Genomic DNA, 20,901 nt, shown 5'->3' with positions numbered 1-20,901 from the left:
GCACTCTGCCGACACAAGGAGCTAGTTGGACCTGCAATAGCGGTTTTTAATAAAGCACTTTAATTAAAGTGGCATAACTTTTTCCAGCAAAACTTTGTAGTGTAGACAAAGCCTAGATCTGTGTGGTAGGTTGGAACAGTAGACCATTGACATAGAGGGATGATAATTTTTAAATGAATGGGAAGCCAGTGAAGTTGTGGGGGGGAGGGAGAGGGGAATGGGTCTGAAACAATATTTTTAAAGTTTACCAAATTTACTTCTGTGCAAACTGTGAATACCCACAAGCCAGGTAAAAGTGAATGTTGCCACTGAACTAAATTAAAAAAGGTGGAACTCTTGTAACCAAAATGCAGAAAATATTGAACTCTGATATTATTTAACCATTTGGATTACATTTTTAATAATTAGTAGCTTGTTTCATAACATAGTCAACAAAATTTGATTTAGTTAAGATTGATTTTTGTAGGTGGATTTAACTGTGTTGCCAGAAATGTTGAAGAAGCTTGTTCATGATGGCTATACAGCCTTGACCGACCAGCGTTGTCGCAGTGCTGAACAATTCTTTTCAAAGTTATTGAATACTTTGGATCCTTCAGAGTTAAAGGTAAGGAGTAGGGTGCCCTGGGCTACTTATTAGGGATGATTGAGCCTTGACCTGTAAGTTTTATATTTCACTGCTTTCCCCCCGCAAAGCAGTCATTATTATTATTATTTATTAGTACTTGTTTCCAGTCACTTTCCATTACGTGCTAGGCACTGTACAAATGTAAAAAAAAGTAGTGTGTCTCAAATAGCTTATAATTTAAAAAAATAGAGAATAGGAAAAAAGATACAACATATAAAGTGGTTATGGTGACCATGGACAACATCTTGACATTAAAATGTATTGGGAATACAAATTTTTATCTGTGTGCATATACACAAAATTGCACATCCTAAACATTTTAAGATGTGATCCATAGCCGTATTTATTCTCTCACTTTAGATTATAAACTCTCTGTGGCAAATGCCATGATTTTTCTTTAATTATCTAATCTATGCCCAATAACGTTCTTACATATTTTCATTGTCATACATTTCATACAATTTTTAATGTAGTTTTCAGTATCTGCTCCTGGGAGAATTATGCGCCACTGCGCAATGCAGAATTTGCTCAGAATTAATGTTCTGCACAAGCAGCTCCTTGTGGAGGCGGCACTTAGACCGCAGCCTCCACCGGCATGGCAAGACCTGGCACCAAGTTCATCGGTGTGTAGCGCCCCGGCGACTATGGTGGAAGCGGCACTGTGGAAGGACTCTGTCAGAGACCTGCGCCACCGATGCTCCCCAGCGCTGAAAACGGCTGGATTGACCCAGCACGGCTCCCACTCCCCGACGCAGATGCGGCACTGGAAGCAAGGGAGGAGCAGCTCTGCATCCCTGAGGTCCACCCCTGTGGAGTGCGCCAGTGGGGTGTGTCCTTAAGAGGAGCACCCAGCACTGAAGCCTGCGGAGACAGTACCGTTGACTTCGGCCCTGCAAGGAGTGCCGTTGGACTCCCCAGCCCAGGTCATCTACCTCGGACACCTTTCAGGTCATGAGGGACCTCATTGCCACGACAGCGCCAAGGTCACCCACCTGTTGCACCAAGCCTCCGGTACCAAATCGCATGGCACTGTCTCGAGGCAAACTAGCGATGCTCCGTCCCTCAGCGCCGCTCACAATTCTGGCACCAGTCATACTTGCGGCACCGCTCCCGGTTTATGCCAGTGTTCCTGCTCGCGACGCTGATCCATGCGTCGATCCCCGTTGCATGGCAGGTCCCACTCCTGGCACCAGTCCCGGTGCCACTCAGCAACCCTGCGCAGCTCCAGGTCATGGCACCGCTCTCTAGCGTGGCACTGCTCACAGGATCAGCTCCGCTCGGCACCGCCCTGGCCATAGCGATCCTGGTCTTCGGACTCAGAGGTGGGATCTAGATACTCAGAGCAGGGTTGGCACCGGTTGGGCCATGGATGCTCTTGAGATGGGGGCAGGGCCGTGGCCTGCGCAGTGGCAGGGACCAGTGCAGTGGCCATTTTGGACCCTGTGGGCATACCACCAAGCGCAAGGCGCCCAGTCTAAAGGTTCCCGATCAGCCACCTCTGAACTGTTGTTGCCAGAGGCTTCTGCCAGTTGCCCCACCCCTCAAGGTGCCGAGGAGGTGCAGTGCCTGCCTCCTCTCTCCCCCCGGACCCCACCCTCCCAACCCAACTCCAACTCCAGTTCCTAAGCAGAACCATGGTCCAGCTAGCGAGATAGGACAGGAAGTCCCTGATGAGCAGGAGGGACAGGAGGACCCTGTTTCCGAATTAGCCTCCTCATCCTCCTCCCCAGACAAGGCCGTTGCAGGCACTTCTGTCTCTGGACCGTCACCCCATAGACAACCGCACCCACCAGGACCTCCGTCGCAGGGTTGCACGCAACATGGGTCTGCAGGCCAAGGAGGTGGTGGAGTCGGGGGACCTGATGGTCGACATCTTGGCCCCGGAAGGTCCTTTGAGGGTGGCTCTGCCCCTCATTAAGACCATACAGGCCAATGCCAAGACCATCTGGCAGACCCCGGCCTCCATCCCTCCCACTGCTAAGGGCGTTGAGATGAAATACTTCGTCCCGTCGAAGGAGTACGAATACCTCTTCACACACCCGCAGCCTTGTTCATTGGTGGTTGCAGCAGTGAACAAAGAGAGGCAGGGGCCAAGCACCTGGACTTGTCTGGGCGTAAGGTGTACTCGATTGGGGTTGGGGGTGGAGCTGCAACTCAGGATTGCCAATCAGCAGGCCATTCTGAGCTGGTGTAGCTTCAGCTCCTGGAACTTGATTCTCAAATTAGAGCTGGTTCCGTCAGAGACCAGGGAGGAGTTTGGAGCCGTAGTGGAGTAGGGCAAGGTGGTGGCACGGACCTCTTTACAGACCTCACTGGATACTGCAAACTCGGCAGTGCACACCTTGCCTTCTGGTATCGCCATGAGGCATAGTTTTTGGTTGCAAGCCTCGGGCCTTCCGCCTGAGGTTCAACAGACAATGCAGGACCTGCCTTTTGATGGGGCAGGCCTGTTCGTGGAGCAGACTGACTCTCGGCTACTTGGCCTAAAAGACGGGCTGCTATGAAATCTTTGGATATGCACGCCCTGGCAACCCAACGCGAACATTTCAAGCCCCAACAAAAGCAGTGCTTCTACCCTCCTCGGCTGAGGCAGGACTTCTACAGGAGAAGGGGCAGGAACGGCTGAAGGAAGCCTTCCTGCCCCCCTTCCGGGCTGGGCCAGGGCCCGACTAATCCATCATCTGGTTCTATGCTGCCCTTTTGAAGGGGCGCCCAAGGACAGTGCGCCAGCCTCAATTACGGATCCTTCCCCGTCTTTTTTTGAATCATCTGTCCCACTTCTACCGTGCTTGGTCCCAAATAACTTTGGCCAGCTGGGTCCTCCCTATCGTGGAAGTGGGATATTCTCTCCAGTTCTGCTCCTACCCTCCCTCCCACCCAACCCCCTTCCCTGTCTCATTTCAGGGACCCCTCTCCCAAGCAACTCCTTATCCTGGAGGTATAGGCACTCCTCACCATGGGAGTGGTGGAGGAGGTTCCTCAGGAGCTAAGGAGCAAGGGATTCTACTCCCAATACTTCCTAAACCCCAAGGCCAAGGTGGGGTCTCAAACCCATTCTAGATCTGTGCTGACTCAACAAATTAATGGTAAAGTTGAAGTTCTGTATGGTCTCCCTGTTTACCGTTATCCTCTCCCTGGATCCAGGAGACTGGTATGCTGCCCTCGACATGAAGGATGCGTACTTCCATATAGCGATTCGTCTCACGCACCGGCTCTTCGTACGCTTCATGGTCAACCACAAGCATTACCAATTCACTGTCCTACCATTCGGCCTCTCAACAGCCCCCCAAGTGTTCACCAACTGCATGTTGGTGGTGACTGCTTTCCTCCGTCGACAGCAGGTACAAGTATACCCCTACCTGGATGACTGGCTGCTTAGGGGCCACACCAGGGAGCAGGTGCAGTCCCACATCCGTTTGGTCAGGTACACGTTTGAGCGACTGGGCGTCTTCCTCAACTTAGAGAAGTCGACCTTGGAACCGACCCAAAGAATAGAATTCTTTGGAGCAGTGTTAGACTTGGTTCAGGCGCAAGCTCTTCTGCCAGAGACCCAATTCTGAGCCATCACGGACATAATTCAAAGCCTCCAGCCGTTCCCACCCACAGCAGCAAGGGGGTGCCTGAGTCTCCTCGGCCACGTGGCTGCTTTCACTTATGTGACCTGGCACGCCAGGCTGCTGCTCAGACCTTTGCAGGCATGGCTCACGTTGGCCTGCCACCCGAGGTGCAACAACTTGAATTTGATGGTCACGGTGCCAGGGCAGGTCCTCACGTCCCTCTACTGGTGGCTCAACCCTCGAGCAGTGTGTGAAGGAGTCCCTTTCCACAACCCTCAACCTTCCTTGTCCCTGGTTACGGTTACGTAGGCTCTGGGATTGGTGCACATCTGGGAGACCTCCAGACACAGGACCTGTGGTCACAGGACGAGCTCTCCCTGCATATTAACATCAAGGAGCTGAGGGCAGTGCGCCTAGCCTGCCAGGCCTTTCAGGCCCGACTGCAAGGCCAGTGCGTAGTGCTTCTAATGGACAACACCACTGCCATGTTTTACATCAACAAGCAGGGTGGAGCCCGTTCCTCTCCCCTATGCCAGGAGGCCCTCTGGCTGTGGGAGTTCTGCATAGCCCACTCCATTCACCTGGAAGCATCCTTTCTACCAGGAGTTCAGAACATGCTGGCAGCCTTTCACTCAGTAGCGTCTGGTTGATCCGTCTTCGCCAACGCTATGGTTGGTCACTTCCTCAAAGGTCTGGACTGCCTACATTCCCAGATCAGGCATCCTGTCCCTGTTCGGAACCTTAACCTGGTCCTCTCCAGGCTCATGGGGACCCCATTCGAACCACTGGCAACTTGCTCCCTCCTATATCTTTCATGGAAAGTGGCTTTCCTGGTCGCCATTACTTCTGCGAGGAGGGTTTCTGGGCTAAAGGCCCTCACCTTTGACCTACCTTACACGGTTTTCCACAAGGATAAGGTGCAACTGAGGCTGTACCCAGCCTTTCTCCCCAAGGTGGAGTCACACTTACACACCAGTCAGGACATTTTCCTGCCTGTCTTTTACCCTAAGCCTCATGCCAGTAACTGGGAGCAGAGGCTGCACTCGCTCGATGTTTGGCGAGCACTAGCTTTCTACATCGAGCGCACTAAGTCGTTCAGAAAATTGAACCAGTTGTTCGTAGTGGTGGGAGACCAGATGAACTGACTGGTCTCATCTCAAAGAATATCCTCCTGGATAAGGAGTTGCATCCACACATGCTATGAGCTGGCCAGAGTACTGTCCCCGGCTCTTACAACGCACTCCACGAGGGCCCAGGCCTCGTCAGCAGCATTCTTGTCCCAGGTCCCAATCCAAGAAATCTGCAGGGCAGCAGCTTGGTCCTTAGTGCATACCTTCACCTCGCATTACGCCATTGTCCGGCACACCGGAGATGAAGCGGTTTCGGCAGAGCGGTGCTACAGTCAGCATTTCCTTAAGTCCAACCCCACCACCTAGGTAAGGCTGGGGAGTCACCTAATTGGATTTGATATGAGTAAGCACTCAAAGAAGAAAAAACGGTTACTCACCTCTCATAACTGTTGTTCTTCGAGATGTGTTGCTCATGTCCATTCCAAACCCACCCGCCTTCCCCTGTCAGAGTAACCAGCAAGAAGGAACAGAGGAGGCGCTGGGTCAGCAGGGTCATATATTGAGCGCCATGAGGGAACCACTCCAGGGGGCTCCACAGCCGACCTGATGGGTGCTGCTAGGGGAAAAATTTTCCAGCCTAATTGGAATGGATATGAGCAACACAGAAGAACAAGAAGAACAACAGTTAAGAGAGGTGAGTAGCTGTGTTTTTGACAAACAAAATGTGCAGAATTTTAAAATACTGTGTGCAGAATTTAATTTTTTGGTGCAGAATTCTCCTACGAGTAAGTATCATATAGTGTGTATGTATATATGTATGCACACACCTCACAAACATGAAATATTCCAGATCCTGTTGTATTAGCAGGGCTTCCTTCTGCAACAAAAGAAAGACTAGCTTAACTGTCCAGGCACATAGTATGGTTATCGACCTGAAATCATGTCTCCTAACTGTGGAGTTTCTAGTAACATCCATTCATTTAGGAAAACTTTAAGAAATTTAGTGTAGCCATCTAGCTAAAATAGTAAATATATTAACTTGTTCTTCCTGTGTTGAGTATTTTCTCTGTGAACATAGTATGGTAAGCTCAGGTATAATTTTACCAAAAGCAGTAGTTCCAGAACACATCACCATGCTATGTTTGAGGATGGTAAAAGAACAGGAGGACCCTTTTAAGCCATCATAAAGGGTCAAATCAGGATCCTGTCAACTGTAACACTGATCTGTTATTGCTTGAAGATTGTGATTGTATGAATTGTGATTTTTCCCTGTACCTTCTGTGGAGAACATTGTCTACTTCAAGGCAGTGTGTTCTGGTTACTAACTTAACCTTTTCACACATACTATTAATATGATTTCTTTGACTATTTGCAGCAGCTGAATCTTGCTGTTATTGACTATGTGGTAGTCATCTATGGACATGCCACTGCTCTCCTTGGAATAGGACAGCCTGAGGTAAGACTTTAAGCTATTACAGTTGATTCTTTTGAATCTTAAAATTCTAGTTCAGACATTAGGTGCTCCACCAGCACCTTTTATGAGCAGACAGAAATGACTGGGTGAACTCCAGGAAGGGAGGTTTTGGCTGTTAGAAAGTCATGTTGTTTACTGTTCAGATAGGCTTGTGTTTGGACTTGTAGAAATTAAAGTACTAAGTAAGAAAATTACCTATAAGTTTTCAAATGGGACTCCAAGTCTACTAATCAAAGGGAAATCAGTCCTGCACGTCATTTTTTTCCTTTTCTTTTTTTTTTATAATATTTAGAGAGTGAGTAACTTGAGTAGACCCAGCTACCATAACAAGTCACTTTTTAGTAGCGTTTTAAATATTTTTGGTCCATGAATGCCCAACAGCAGGTAAGGATTAAGGTTCTGCCTCATTTAGTTGTCTCTCCCACCCCCAAATATTTTGGACTACTTTTAAAAATAGAGTTTTGTAGCTTTCTAATCTCTTGAGATTTTGAATTATTTAATGTATATTCAGGAGAAAAAACTAATGATAACATTGTACACTTGCCTCCCTAAAGTAATAAATAATGGATCATGCGAGAGGGAAGCTTAATTTCCAGAACATGCAATCATGATTCAGTCTAGATCAATGAACTGATTTTTATGTATGTAAATCATAAAGAAAAAGAAAGTGCATAGTCACACCTTCAGTGTTCTTAAAGTTGACCAAAACATAGGCAGTGCTGCATTTTTTGTGTGCAGTTAAGAACCGTTATCCAAAAGCTGTTTGCCTTTTTGTTTTTTAACTATCTCATTCATTTGTGATTATCTTAAACTTATTTTGAAGGAATTAGCAAAGGCTGAAGACCAGTTTAACACGATAATTGAGCAGTATCACAAGGAGAGATTTAATTGCTTGGCACACTATGGAATTGGAAAAGTATACCTTAGACAAAACAGGTTTGTATAATGTAAAACTTAATTTTTATTAAGCTTGGTGCAGAGACAAGTGAACTTAGATTTACTCTATAAATGAAGATATTTGTAACAAATATCCTTGTCTTTAATAGTTAACCCTTTCTCCACTACATTGCACTTCATACAGTCTTTAATTTATGATGGCTTTCAGTTTCACAAGCACAAAGCATTACATTCCATGTAAGACAGTTGCATGAAATAGCTGTAGAAGTTGTGACCTCACTGTCTTGTATGTGTTTAAATTTTAGATTTTCAGATGCTATACATCAGTTCATGAAATCACATACAATGATTAATCATAAAATTGTACCTGGAATATTAACTTGGCCCACAACATCTGTTGTCATTGAAGAGACACGGACTGAGAAATTACAGGTAAATAAAAGTATCATCCCTGTTAATCAGAGAATTTCTTAATGAATGGGAAGTTGCTGATTTAATACAATTTCACTCAGTTAATGAATCTTGGCTTTCTACAATATCACCAAGACACAAGAAGGGAGAAGCAAGAGTCCTCAGAATCCTCACCCCGACTGTATTTCTTGGCAATTAAAATATCCTCTACCCAAGCCCCAATTTGTAAAGAGGTGGTATCTGTTCCCTTAGTACCAAGCCAGCACTGCTTGAATGGGCTGGGCTCCCTTCTGAATGTACTCGGTTCCTAAAACTTGGGATTGAAGTAGGGCCCTGAGCTTTAGTACCTTTTTTGGTAGCATATTGTGAAACTACACTGCCAGTGTTGTCCAAGCGTAAGTTGATCAGTTAGTTTCTTAGCACTTAGAAATTCAGTGCAGAAAAATTTCTGTAATACCTTGGACACTGTCAGTAAATAAATCATAAATAATAAAGTACTGAGAAACATGAAATTAAGTAATAGTTACTTTGTCAGTTTTTAAAGCCAACATTTGCTGGGGGTTAAACAACATGATTCCCAGTAATTTTAGTGGGAGTAATGTGGTTACGTTTCTTGGTCAACCTAGAAAATCTCAACCATTAGCTTTAGGAGTGTCTTTCCCATTGAAATAGTAGAAACAAAACTATTTTTTCATTCACAAACACTATCCTTAAGTTGAGATAGAACTATTAACATGTAAAATGGTCTGGCCAAGCTGTATTACTCCTGGGGGAATTATTGTGCACAGAATTTTTAATTTTTTGGCACAGATTTTAAAATTCTGCATATTTTATTTGTCAAAATAACACAATATAATAATGCCAGTTTCAATTATTTTGGTAATTATTTAAAAAGACCTGTCAGCAAGTATGTCTGTAACAATACAGGTAACAAAAAAGATTCAGGAAATGGTTTTTTTTGACAAATAGATTCCTTACAAAGATATTAATACAGAATTCTGAGGAATAATTTATTTAAACTACAATACAGAAACATATTTCCTGGACCTCTCAGACAAAGTGCAAAGTCTTGGGGGAGTAAAGGGTAACGGAGAAGCTGAGGGAGAGGGAAGTAATTGCTGGGAAGAAGCCTGGGTGTAATTGTAGTATGATCCCTTTCAAGGCTTCCTTTTGCCTCCCACTATTCTGCCGTCGGGAGGGGGCAGGGGGATTCAGAGCAGGGCACATGGGGGACTTCTTTCGGGGGCGGAGGGACGTTAATTCTGCACTTGTGCAATGGTGCGGAATTACCCCAGGAGTACTGTATGCAGAGAGGCTATGCATTCCTCACTGACACCTGTACAAGTACGAAGAACTTTTGAAATATTTTGCGGCATGTAAGGGGGGGAAGTTTTTAAAATAAAGTTTATACTTGAAAATAATTACTCTTTTGGCTCTGAAAACGTGGTGTGCGTTTCACCCTAAAAACCTCAAAATCTTAAAAATGTAAGTAGAGAGGTGTATGATCTCATTACTTTTTTTTATGGCTGAGAAATAATTTATTCTTTGGGACAATGTGATATCTCTATTTGTGATTTTATTTGATGTTTTATAGTTGATTTTGGAAAATTTAATTGAGGAGTGCAGGTTTCCTCCAGAGCCAGATGCAGTTTGTTCTTATCAGCAGTGCCATGGACATTCGAAAATTCAAATCTATTTTACTGACCCAGACTTCAAGGTAAACTTGGTTTTTTGTTTTTTGTTTTTTTAAGGGTTTTGGAGATTAAATTTTTTGCTGGAGTTATGTGCCTTACACATTATTAAAGTTTTATGTGAAGCATAAATTCTTAATTTTGTTGTTCTTGTTGTTGAATGATACATTTTTTTTCTTTGAAAGCATAAATTCCTATGGTCTTCAAATTTTAGGGTTTTATACAGATTACTTGCTGTCAGCAGTGTAAAGTGGAGTTTCACATCAGCTGTTGGAAAAAGCTGAAAACTACAATTTACAGTGATAAAAATGACAAGGTAAGACCCATGTGAAACTTCTATTTAAGTATTAGTTATTAACTGTTTTCCAGGGGTATAGCTGTGCTAGAGTCATTAAGATGAGTACAGTCCTGAAGCCTTAACATTTCACCTGTCCTCTGGGGAACATACAGTCTGTGTTGCAGGCATAGGGAAATCCTGTAGGTGTCAAGGTATCTATGGAGGACCGGGATATTTATGTAGAGGCTCAATGTGTATGGCCTGTTCTCTTGCCTCTTACTTTATGGACGCTTGATTCCCTTAGAAACCTTGCTGTTGAGGCCTCCCCATCAGCTAATACTCCAAAACCAAAAGGGTTTCAATGTGCATAAGGAGACTTGGCAGAAAATAATGGTGGCAATCAGTATAGTGGCAATCAGTATAATCTCCTGTTGGGAAATCCCAGCAGGTTTGGGATGGGAAAATGAGGCTGTTAAGATCAGAAAGTACCCTTTCTCAATCCATAGAGCACAAATTCTGTGGACAGCAAATGGGAAGATTTCACCATTGGTTTGGGAAGTAAAAAAGTATGTGCCATGAGCCACTGCTCCCATTTTTTCTCTCAGCTAAATGCAAGTAGAGGCACCTTTTAGTGATGGTCTTAATTAGCTTGGTCAGCTCAAGTTCAGTATACACAATAGCATTTCTGTACGAAAGCACAGAGATAGTGCATCTTTCCATTTTCTTGAAAATAGAATTTTTTTTCTACATACCTGATCTTCCCCCACAGGATTTTCTTCAAGACTCATGTTTCACTCCTGATTGTAAAGGCCTCATTTCAAAAATTGTTATCTTCAGTTCTTCTGGTCTTGTGAAATGTGTGGTAAGTAATTAAACATCAATGTGAAATGAGAATCAGTTTTTTAAAACAAATCCTCATCTTGCAATGAAGTTCCACTGAAGACTTGTACAGTGTTACTTACTGACAGTGTGCAGTTATATAATTTCACTAGAGGATCACAACACTTTACATACCTCAATTAACGTTTTTAACACTCCTTCCCCCCACTTGAGGGAGGTGGTTTTTGTGGTTGTGGTTTGGGTACCTATTTTACAAATGTGTAAAAAGAGGCACAGGGTAAAGTGATTTGCCCTTGGGAGATAGCAAGTCAATCTACTGTGTTGCCAATATTACAAAACCACAGGTAAACTGGAATGTTTTAAATATAAGCTTCTTACATTTATTATAAGACCTTGATATACAAATGTAATTTAGTGGGAGCTTCATTGAATTTTCATAGTACAATAAGTATGAGGTGGTCTGGCTCTACTAGTTTTAACAGATCCATGCTGTCTCAGATTCCTTGCACCTAAGTATCCTAGTTTGTTTTGGACTGGTGACATACTGAAATGACTGATCATTGAGGAGCAGGATTTCTGCCTGTTGGGGAAGAGGTACATCCAGTTATTTGAGCATCGTCCTCTTGAGCCCCTGTTTGGAGATTTTCCATTAGCAGTGTCTCTTCGGCCCATGCGTGCACTTGATACAACCTCGTGCCACACACCGACAGTTTTTAGAGCTGCACTGGTGAAATGCCTGAGTTCTTCTCTACCACCTCAGCCTGAGACTGAGTTTTAGCATGTCCACCTCAGCATGTTCTACATGAACGACATGGCTTCAACTACATGGCATTCTGTTGTTCATAGTTAGTTTTAGTGTTTCTAGTTAGCATTAGCTGTTGTTAGTATAAGATTAGTTAGATAGTAGTGAGAGGTTTTGTTTTTTTCTCTCCCTTCTTTCCCCCTCCTTTTTTCTGTAGCACTTATTTGACCTGGCTGGACATGCTTGGCTTGCCAGGTTTCAAATGCTCTCTCTTGTCGGGAGGCTATTCTTGTCAGCAATGACCATTCTAGGTGTATCTGTTGCTCGGGAGAGTCCCATATCTCCCAAAAGTGTAACTCTTGTCTGGCTTTCAAATCTACAGCACAAGAGAACTGGGAGCCCAAACTGAGGCTTCTGATCATGGAGCAGTGCCATTGAGCCACTTCTGAGTCAGGTCAGGAGACACACATACACAGACACGCACCCATATACATTTGTCTTTGAACAGATCCAGCATTCTTCAACCTCAGCCCTTGCTAAGAAGGAGAAGACTTCGGAGCTTTCCCTGAATCCTCCAAAGAAGAGGACTTTAGTCTCCCATCACAAGAAGCCAGCTTCCAAAAGGCCACAATCTCCCACTAGTCTACAGTGTTGGAGTCTTTGACCTCTCTGCTTGGTACCATGGAGGCGAAGGACTCTCTCTGGTACCAGCGGGACAGGTAGATTCTGGAGTGCTTCAGAGAAACATGGCTCCAGCAGGCCCATGGTGGTACCTATGAAGGACAGGGAGGCCCAGGACATAGACTACTCTAAAATGGCATCATCTACATCAGACTTACCCATAATGATTGTGGCAATGGATGCATCACTGATAGAGTGGGAAGCACACTTCACTACTCTCACAACTCAGGGCAGATGGTCACCTCTGGAAACCAGCCTCTATATCAACCTGTTGGAACTCAGGGCAGTCAGAAACACCTGTCTTCAGTTCCTACTCCTCAGCAGGAGCAAATCAGGCAGAATCTTGATAGACGTTGCGGCTTACATGTTCTATATCAACAAACAGGAAGGAGCAAGATTCCCCTCCCTGTGCGATGAAACTGTGAAGTTTATGGAACTGGTGTATAGCCCATCAGATTAATCTCTCAGCTGTTTACCTTCCTGGAGTCCAGAATGTCGCAGCCGATATGCTCAGCATGCACCTGTCGCAGCTGTACAAATGGGTGTTGGATTCTCATATGTTTCACAGGATATTCCAAACATGGGGACTTCCAGAGGTGGACCTGTTTGCTACATTAAGCAATAAGAATTGTCCTCTATCCTGCTCAAGAGGAGGTCTAGGTCAGCACTCTTTGGGAGATGCTTTTCTCCTTCCCTGAAGGAAGGGCATTTTCTACACATTCCCTCCAAACACCGCTTATACTAAGAATGAGGAAAAGATAAGACAGGAGAAGGCCAGGGTTATCCTTATAGTACTGACCTAGCTACAACAGTATCTTGGTATCCTTACCTGCTTCACTTGTGTGTTAAACCAGCTTTCAAGCTTCGGACCATCCCTCATCTCCTCTCCCAGGACACAGGTCATGTGCTTCACCCTGACATAGGGGTTTCTCTGCCTCTTAGCATGGCTCCTAGATGGTTCATGGCATTAGAATCCATCTGCTCGATAGGAATACAGCAGTATTACTAAACAATAGAAGGGAGTCAACTCACATTGCTTAACTTTCGGAAATGAAAAAGGTTCAACCACTGGTGTCACCATCACTTTCTTGTGCCTGAATCCTTTTAATATCTGCCATCTTGGATTACCTGCTACACTTGAAGAAATCTGAGTGATCAGTTAAGGTTATCAGCATTGCCTCCCCCACTAGAAGTGTTTTCCATATTTGCTCACCCTATATGGTTAAGATTGGTTAAGAGTTTAGGGAACCTGTACTCCAAGATTAAGGATCCTACTCCTACTTGGGATCTCATCCTGATACTTAAATACCTTAATGGACCTCTGTTTGAACCTATGGCAACCTGCTCCTTGCATCTTATCTATGAAGTTGGCCTTGCTCGTAGATATCCTGTCAGTTCAAGGGGCTGGGGAGATTGGGGCCTTGATAACAGACCCTGCCCCCCATTTATGATACTTTTCAAGGACAAGGTCTCTTTATGACCGCATCCTAAATTCTTACCTAAATTGCTGTCAGTTTTTCATCTTAACCGGGCCACTCATCTGTCAGTATTTTTCCCTAAACCACATAAATCCCAGCACGAGATCTCCTTTCAGACTTTAGAGGTTAGATGGGCATTGGCCTTTTATCTTGGTAGGACTGAGCAATTTCAGAAATCACATAGATTGTGACATCGCAAAGAGATCCATCACAATCTCTATACAAAGACTTTGGATCTCTGGGTGCATTGTCACTTGCTATGATGCACTTGGTGCTCTTCTTCTCCAAAGGATTGTAGCACAGACACTCTACCAGATCACCAACAACTGCCACAGCTTTAGTCAAGAACATTCCAGCATCTGAGATATGCGTAGCTGCTACACGGGCCTCAATGCATGATTTTTCTAAACACTCTGCCTTGGTCCATGCTGTCAGATCTGTTGTGGTGGTTGGTACTGCTATACTGTCTTCAGTCTTAGTGAGTTCCAAAGCTCCTTCCTCGCAGTGAGTGTACTGCTTGGGAGTCACCTGAAGTGGAGCACCCATGTGGATGCTATTCAGAGAAAAAGAGGTTACTCACCTTGTGCAGTAACTCGTTTTTTAAGATCTGTCCCCGGATGGATGCTCCATTAACAGCCCTTCTTCCCCTCTGTTTTGGACTGGTGTTTGTTGAACATTTGGATAGAGAAGGAACTGAGGGGGATTTGCCCCTGCAGCTCTATATACCCTCATTGTGTGACACAAGGTTGTATAGAGCATGTGCACCAGTCGAACAAGCACTGCTAATGGAAAATCTCTGACTAAGGGCTCAAGAGATATATGCACACTTGAAGTGAAGCACACATAGGGACATGCATTTAGAGCAGGGGTGGCAAAGTTTTTGGCCCAAGGGCCACATTGGGGTGCAAAACTGTATGGAGGGTAGGGAAGGTTGTGCCTCCCCAAACAGCCTCGCCCCCTCCCTATTCCTGCCCCTTGACTGCCTCCTTCAGAACACCCAACCTGTCCAGCTCCCCTGCTCCTTGAACCCTGACCGCCCTCTCCTGGGACCCCACCCCCATCCAACCCCCCCTGCTCCCTGTCCCCTGACTGCCCCGACCCCTATCCACACCCCCGGCCCCTGACACGCTCCCCCGGGACTCCCACACCTATCCAAACCCCCTGTTCCCCATCCCCTGACCGCCCCCACAGACCCCCGACCCATCCAACTCCCCCCCGCTCCTTGTCCCCTGACCGCCCCCTGGAACCTTCTGCCCCTTATCTAACCCCAGCCCGCACCCCGCTCCCCGCCACCTTACAATGCCGCTCAGAGTGGCAAGACTGGCTTATCAGAAAGCCTGGGAGCTGGGCGGGCACAAGCCGCGCAGCCTGCGTGGCTGTAGGGGAAGGGGGACAGTAGGGGAGGGGCCGGGAGCTAGCCTCCCTGGCCAGGAGCTGAAGGGTTGGGCAGGACAGTCCCGTAGGCCGTAGTTTGCCCACCTCTGATTTAGAGGGACTACGGTTACTGTGCAAGATGAATAACCTCTTCTTTTAGTAAGTAGGAAGCATTGCTCTAAGGTTTTCTGTATTGCTTGGTAGGGCATAAAATATTTGAAATCTTGGAGGACATAGCCATGGGATATTTGGCAATGATTTATTTGAGGTACTGTAGTATCTCTCCAGTACTGCCTCAGAATACTGTCCAAGTCAATCTGTGATCACTGCCTTTGTGTTGGTGGCTAGTGGAGCTGAATTCCTGATTGCCATATGGTGTTAATATGTAAGTGGGTTCTTTAATCCCAGAGATCAGTCAAGAAGAAGAGGCTTTATGACCCAAAGTTACCACTATATCCAAACAAAATAATGACAGTATTAGAGAATTCTCTCATAAGGAGGGGAAGAAACTTTCAAACTGTAAAACAGAGGGGAAGAAACAGAGATTTCAATGGCACAAACCTCTTGGCAACTCCTAGTAATGAGGACAAGGAAGATTTAGGAGCTCATCCCCCTTGACAAATGATGTTTTAAATAAATATCTGGACTTTATGCTGCAGTGGAGCTGTCTTCCCTTTCTTGTGGCTGTGTAAGGTGGTTACTGCATCCTAGAGCAGTATCATCATATGATACATTGGGGAAATAATTGTAAGGAATGCTTCTTCTCTGTTGTGACCTTCTCTTCCAGATTACCTTTCCCGTGAACTCGTTGTCTTTCTATATAACCAAAGCTTACAGCTATATAGGGCTTGAGCAGCCCAGATGGCTGCATTTTTTTTTTTAATTCAAGCTTTTACATTGTTGACTTCTGAAACATCAGATGTCATTTTTGTTTTTTATTGTTAAGAAGATTGCTTTAGAACTCAAATTCAATTAATGTGGTGTCTTTTTTTTTTGGTGGTAGTTTGAACAAAAAATCCCCAAAATTAAGGATCCACCAAGAGCCAGTGTTAAACAGAAATGTTCAAGGTAAGATTTCTAGGATTAACAATAATTTAAATTAATAATTTGAAGATGAGCACTGTTTACAACAGGATGGGATCACATATTTTAGAAATTGCTGAAATACTTCAAATATTTTAGAAAGACGATAGTTGCTCTCTTTATGGCTGTGGCAAGGATTCAAATGATTATTTGATTCATCTGTGGTCACTGTGTTACTAGAAAGTTGACAAACTAGAGGGAGTTCAGAAAACAGCATAAAAGATTTAGGGGTTCCTAATTTGATAGGAAGGACAAAACAGCTGAATGTATATAAGCATGATTAAATTAGAGCTCATATTGAGCTGGTACTAGGTAATAAGTCTTATTAGCAGTTCTGTAGTTGTCCCAGCAGTTTCTAAGAACTAAGTTTTCATTTAAAAACAAACAAAACTTATTTATGGCCATGAAGAAACCCTTCAAAATATGAATCAATGCAAAGAGTCTTCTCTGAATCTCTATACAGAGAGAGAATCCAAGGTCAAATTAATTCCTGTAGTAATTCCATTGGTTTCCATAGAATTTGAACTAATAATTCTGAAGTGCAAATTGCTCCATTCATCTAAATAGGCTATTAAATCTGAAGCCTAATTATAATTATTTAAGATTCATAAATGCCGTTTCACTGCTCACATCACAAACAACCTGGGATTCCAGGACTGTGGGTGGAACTTGAGAACTATCTCTTCCCCTTCATTCTGTTTACTGACCCATGGCTTAAGTAACTATTAAGGGAGGGGAAGGAAGAGCAGGGAATATGCTACCCTTCTTGACATATGTATGTTCTGCTTTGAGTGATGGTCCCTTTTGTATTCCACTATGGGATATGCCTGCACCCAGGGGTCAGAGGATTTGAAAGTAGTGTCCATTGGTCTGTGCATGCTCCCTAGTTCACCTCATGCCTCCAACTGAGGGGATAACGGGTTGGGTGGACCAACCGCCTTTCCAATTCCTTCTCACTGCTGCATGGTCCAGGTTGGAACCATTAGTGTCCGCAGCTTCAACTTTGTCCCACAAACAATTACTCCTGGGGAAATTCTGCACCAAAAAATTCAAAGTTCTGGTTGCAGTATTTTAAAATTCTGCATAGTTTATTTGTCAAAATAACGCAATATAATCATGCCAGTTTCAGTTGTTTTGGTAATGTATTTAAATCACAATACAATGGATGGGAAGATTGGGTGTGGAGAGCATTGGACGAAATCCCCAAACCCCGTTTGTCTAATAATAATAGCTAGGTTTTACCCTTTATTTCTAGTTATTAGTCAACAAATATATGCAGCCATATGCTCAGTATTACATCATAGGCAGCTGAAGAGCAAGTGAGGGCTGGGGAATTAAACTCACAATTTATATTGGCTACCATCTCCAGAAAAGTCAGTGGTAAACAGTTCATGGAGCACATTTTGATAGGAAATTTTTTCAGTCCAAAAATTTAGACCAGTTCTAATCACTAAAGCACAATCAGCATTTATAAGACCATATTGTTATTTACAATAATTGATGTCTCTCCCAGCACCTCCCCCGCAATACAAACACACATACACGCACTGATTTATGTCTTTGCTGGCTGCTCCAAGCTGCTGGGGAGGAGCGAGTGACTGCTCTTGCAGCTTCTCTTTGCTTCCCCTCGGAAATCATTTTGCTGCGGGGAAGCAAAGAAATCTGCGGAAAATCTGAATTCTGTGCCTGCACTGTGGTACAGAATTCCCTCAGGAGTAAACAATAAATAATTTCATTGTAAATTGTTAAGTTTTAATAGTTTATAGTTTTAGCAAATATAACAATTCTAGTAGCTTTAGCGTTAGATTAGTCTGTGGGGGTACCCACCCCACCCTGTACCCTGTTTGGGTACTATGCCCCGGACCCAGGCTTCAAACTCTGTTCTTCCTGCCCACGATCCTTCTCTGTCAGTGACAACCACCAGTGCTGCCTGTACTGCCTTGGAGAAGGTCACATTATGGCAAGGTGCAGTATCTGCCAGCTTTTCTCCAGCCATATCTGAGAGGGGTGGTAACTTTGTCCCTGTAAACACTTCATGGAGAAGGCCATGAGACCCCAGTCCGTCCCAAGCCATGGAACCCTCCCACCTTGTACATCAGCCTGATTCAGCACGGAGTACGCCTCCTCCTGCAAAGCTTACGTTTGGTGTGGGAGAATCCACCCTCATAGACCTCATTCCAGGGCCTACTTGGGAAGGTGGGAAACACTCTCATAAGCATGAGACTAAGTCTTCCTGAAAATCTACTTCAGAGAAGTTGAAATTAGTTGTAAGCAAGCCTAGTAGCTCAGCCCATGAGGACTTAGGACATCTTAAGGCCCTGAGGCATGACAAGAAAGCCCACAAACATTGGGTTCCATCGGTTCTGGACCGTGTCCTGTCAGTACTATCATCCACAGGTCCTCCCAAACCCCAGGATCCATCGGCACTGATGAAACCCAGTCACCATCCGATGCCACCCTCCTTGCTAGCTCCAATGATCTGGACAAGCTCAGGCCTCTCCAGTGTGAGGGGGACTCTATCTGTTGCTGCCCCACAGGACATCTTTGCTCTCCCGGTTCCAGAATCCCCTCCTCCATCAAGATTCTCCAAGGAGATAATACCTCCTGCAAGAGGACCCACTGCAGGATGGAGCTTATTACCCCTCCCATAAACTGAATACACCTGCCTTCCAATGATATCGCCCCTGGAACCGGAATCAGCCTTCTTATTCTCAGGAGACTTGGAGCTATCGGGTGAACTGCTCTTCCCTTTCCATACTTATCCTCCTCTACCAAAAAGTCCCGCATAGGCTTGGGAACAACCTTCACCTCAACTAACTCAGAACCACTGATACCCCATGCCATGGGGGCCCATGTGACCATCTGTCAACCCCTCCTACTGGCCGCATTGGGGACCTTGAGACCAGTACCCCCTGCAGAGTTGATCTGATCTGTAGGGAGTCACCGCTTGCCTTCCCTGTAAGGGAACATTTTACCTCTCGATCCAAGAGAGAAGGAAGAATACTTTGAGTCAGTTCTTCCGGAACCATCCGCATCCCCGGACACTTCCCTACCCCTGATGACTTCAGGCAGTTCCAGGACCTTCTCCACAGAGTTTCTGGCGAGCTTCAGATTCCCCTTAAGGAGATCCAGGACTCCTAGCACAAACTCTTGGATATCCTGCATGCCTCCGGACCCAGCAGAATAGCTGTCTCTGTCAATAAAGCTATTCTGGAGCCAGCTAGAATAGTTTGGCACACCCCTGCCACCTGCATTCCTGTCCCCAAAGGAGGAGGAGTATTATGTGCTGGTTAAAGGTGCAGAATTTTGGTTTTCTCACCCAGCTCCCAATTTGTTCGTGGGCCACGCCTTCTCTGAAAAGACCAGACAGAAACACCTTAGGTCTTCTCCCATGGAGAAGGGGGCAAAATGCCTGAATTTACTGGGAAGAAAGGTCTTATCATCCAGCCTGAAGGTCAGGATAGCCAGTTACCAGGCATTACTGGTTAAATACAAGTTCCTAAACTATGCCAAGTTTGCCGAGTTTACGGACAGCCTTCCACAATAGGACAGAGCTCATTTCTAAGCTATGATAGACGAAGACCAACTAATAGCCAGGGCCACCCTCCAGTTGGCAGTTGATGCTGCTGCTATCTCCTCTTCAGCTATATTTACTGCCATTGCTATGTGCAGGGAGTCATGGCTCCATGCATCATGGCTTTCTTTGGAGGTCCAGAATACCATTCAGGACCTCCCCTTTGAATAGCACCTCTTCAACCAGAAGACAGATGAGTCCCTCCATACTCAGAAGGATTCTAGGGTTGCCCTCCAATCACTGGGGATATACGCACCTGATCCTAAGAGGAAGTTTCATTGTCTGTCGGCCAAATTGAGGTATATGGCTCAACACTTCTTCTATCAGAGGCCCTATGAACTAACATATAAGAGAGACAATGTTCAGAAGTCCTGCTTCCCTACCTCCTCCACAACAGGCTTGGCATCTCAGTCTCAGCCATCAGCTCGACGTTATTTTTGACAAGAGCTCGAGAGCCATGAACCACTAAGCCCACCGACTCCAGCACACCATTCAGGGTTTGTCTAGGTCTCTTTTTCAACAGCTGGAGTGCGATAACAATGGGCAAGTGGGTGCTGAATGTCATCCACTCTGGCTATGCGATAGTTTGCATCACTACTTCCCCTGAAACCCTCCTCCCCGTCCCCTTTTAAGGACCACTCTCACAAGAATTGGCTCACACAAGAGGTGGATTCCTTAATGCAGAGAGGAGCAATAGGACATATTCCTCCACAATACCAAGGGAAAGGGTTTTACTCAACCTCCTTCCTAATACCTAAAAAGAAGACCCCGGTCCCCAAGGAGGTAAGAGCTCATTCTATTATGGTGTAAGCAACGACTATAGCATCTCTTGAGGACGCACATCTCCTGGACATTTTGTAAAGTGGCCACTTTAGTAGTTCCATTCACACATTTGCAAGGCATTTTGCCCTGGTGCTGAACTCTTCTGCTGATTCCTCTTTTGGGATGGCAGTACTCCACTCAACCCTATCGTGTGCATCCTCACATCTTTCTCCTACTTAGGTACTGTTTGTCAGTCACCCGCAGTGGAGTACAATAGGGACCATCACTCGACGAAGAAGAGAAGGTTACTTACCTTTAACTGGAGGTCCTTGAAGGTGTGTGATCCCTATCTGTATTCCACTACC

The 20,901-nt window shown here is 45.1% G+C and overlaps 1 protein-coding gene across 8 annotated transcripts in view; it reads left to right on the top strand.

The window, feature by feature from the left end:
- The window catches only part of TTC3 (tetratricopeptide repeat domain 3), a 135,343-nt gene that overhangs the window by 66,611 nt on the left and 47,831 nt on the right, over positions 1–20,901 (top strand). For all 8 annotated transcript variants that reach the window (XR_013346338.1, XR_013346339.1, XM_077818550.1 and 5 more), the window contains 8 exons: positions 467–604; positions 6,628–6,708; positions 7,550–7,662; positions 7,929–8,055; positions 9,629–9,751; positions 9,940–10,041; positions 10,772–10,864; positions 16,121–16,185. Coding sequence is in view for 6 of the 8 variants with exons in the window: in XM_077818550.1 (XP_077674676.1) it covers positions 467–604; positions 6,628–6,708; positions 7,550–7,662; positions 7,929–8,055; positions 9,629–9,751; positions 9,940–10,041; positions 10,772–10,864; positions 16,121–16,185 (842 nt within the window). In the remaining 2 variants the exon portion in view is untranslated. The remainder of the gene's footprint in view (positions 1–466; positions 605–6,627; positions 6,709–7,549; positions 7,663–7,928; positions 8,056–9,628; positions 9,752–9,939; positions 10,042–10,771; positions 10,865–16,120; positions 16,186–20,901) is intronic.

This window comes from Eretmochelys imbricata, chromosome 1 (assembly GCF_965152235.1).
Source record: "Eretmochelys imbricata isolate rEreImb1 chromosome 1, rEreImb1.hap1, whole genome shotgun sequence".
Taxonomy (NCBI): domain Eukaryota; kingdom Metazoa; phylum Chordata; order Testudines; family Cheloniidae; genus Eretmochelys; species Eretmochelys imbricata.
This window is presented reverse-complemented; position numbering and strand designations above follow the sequence as displayed.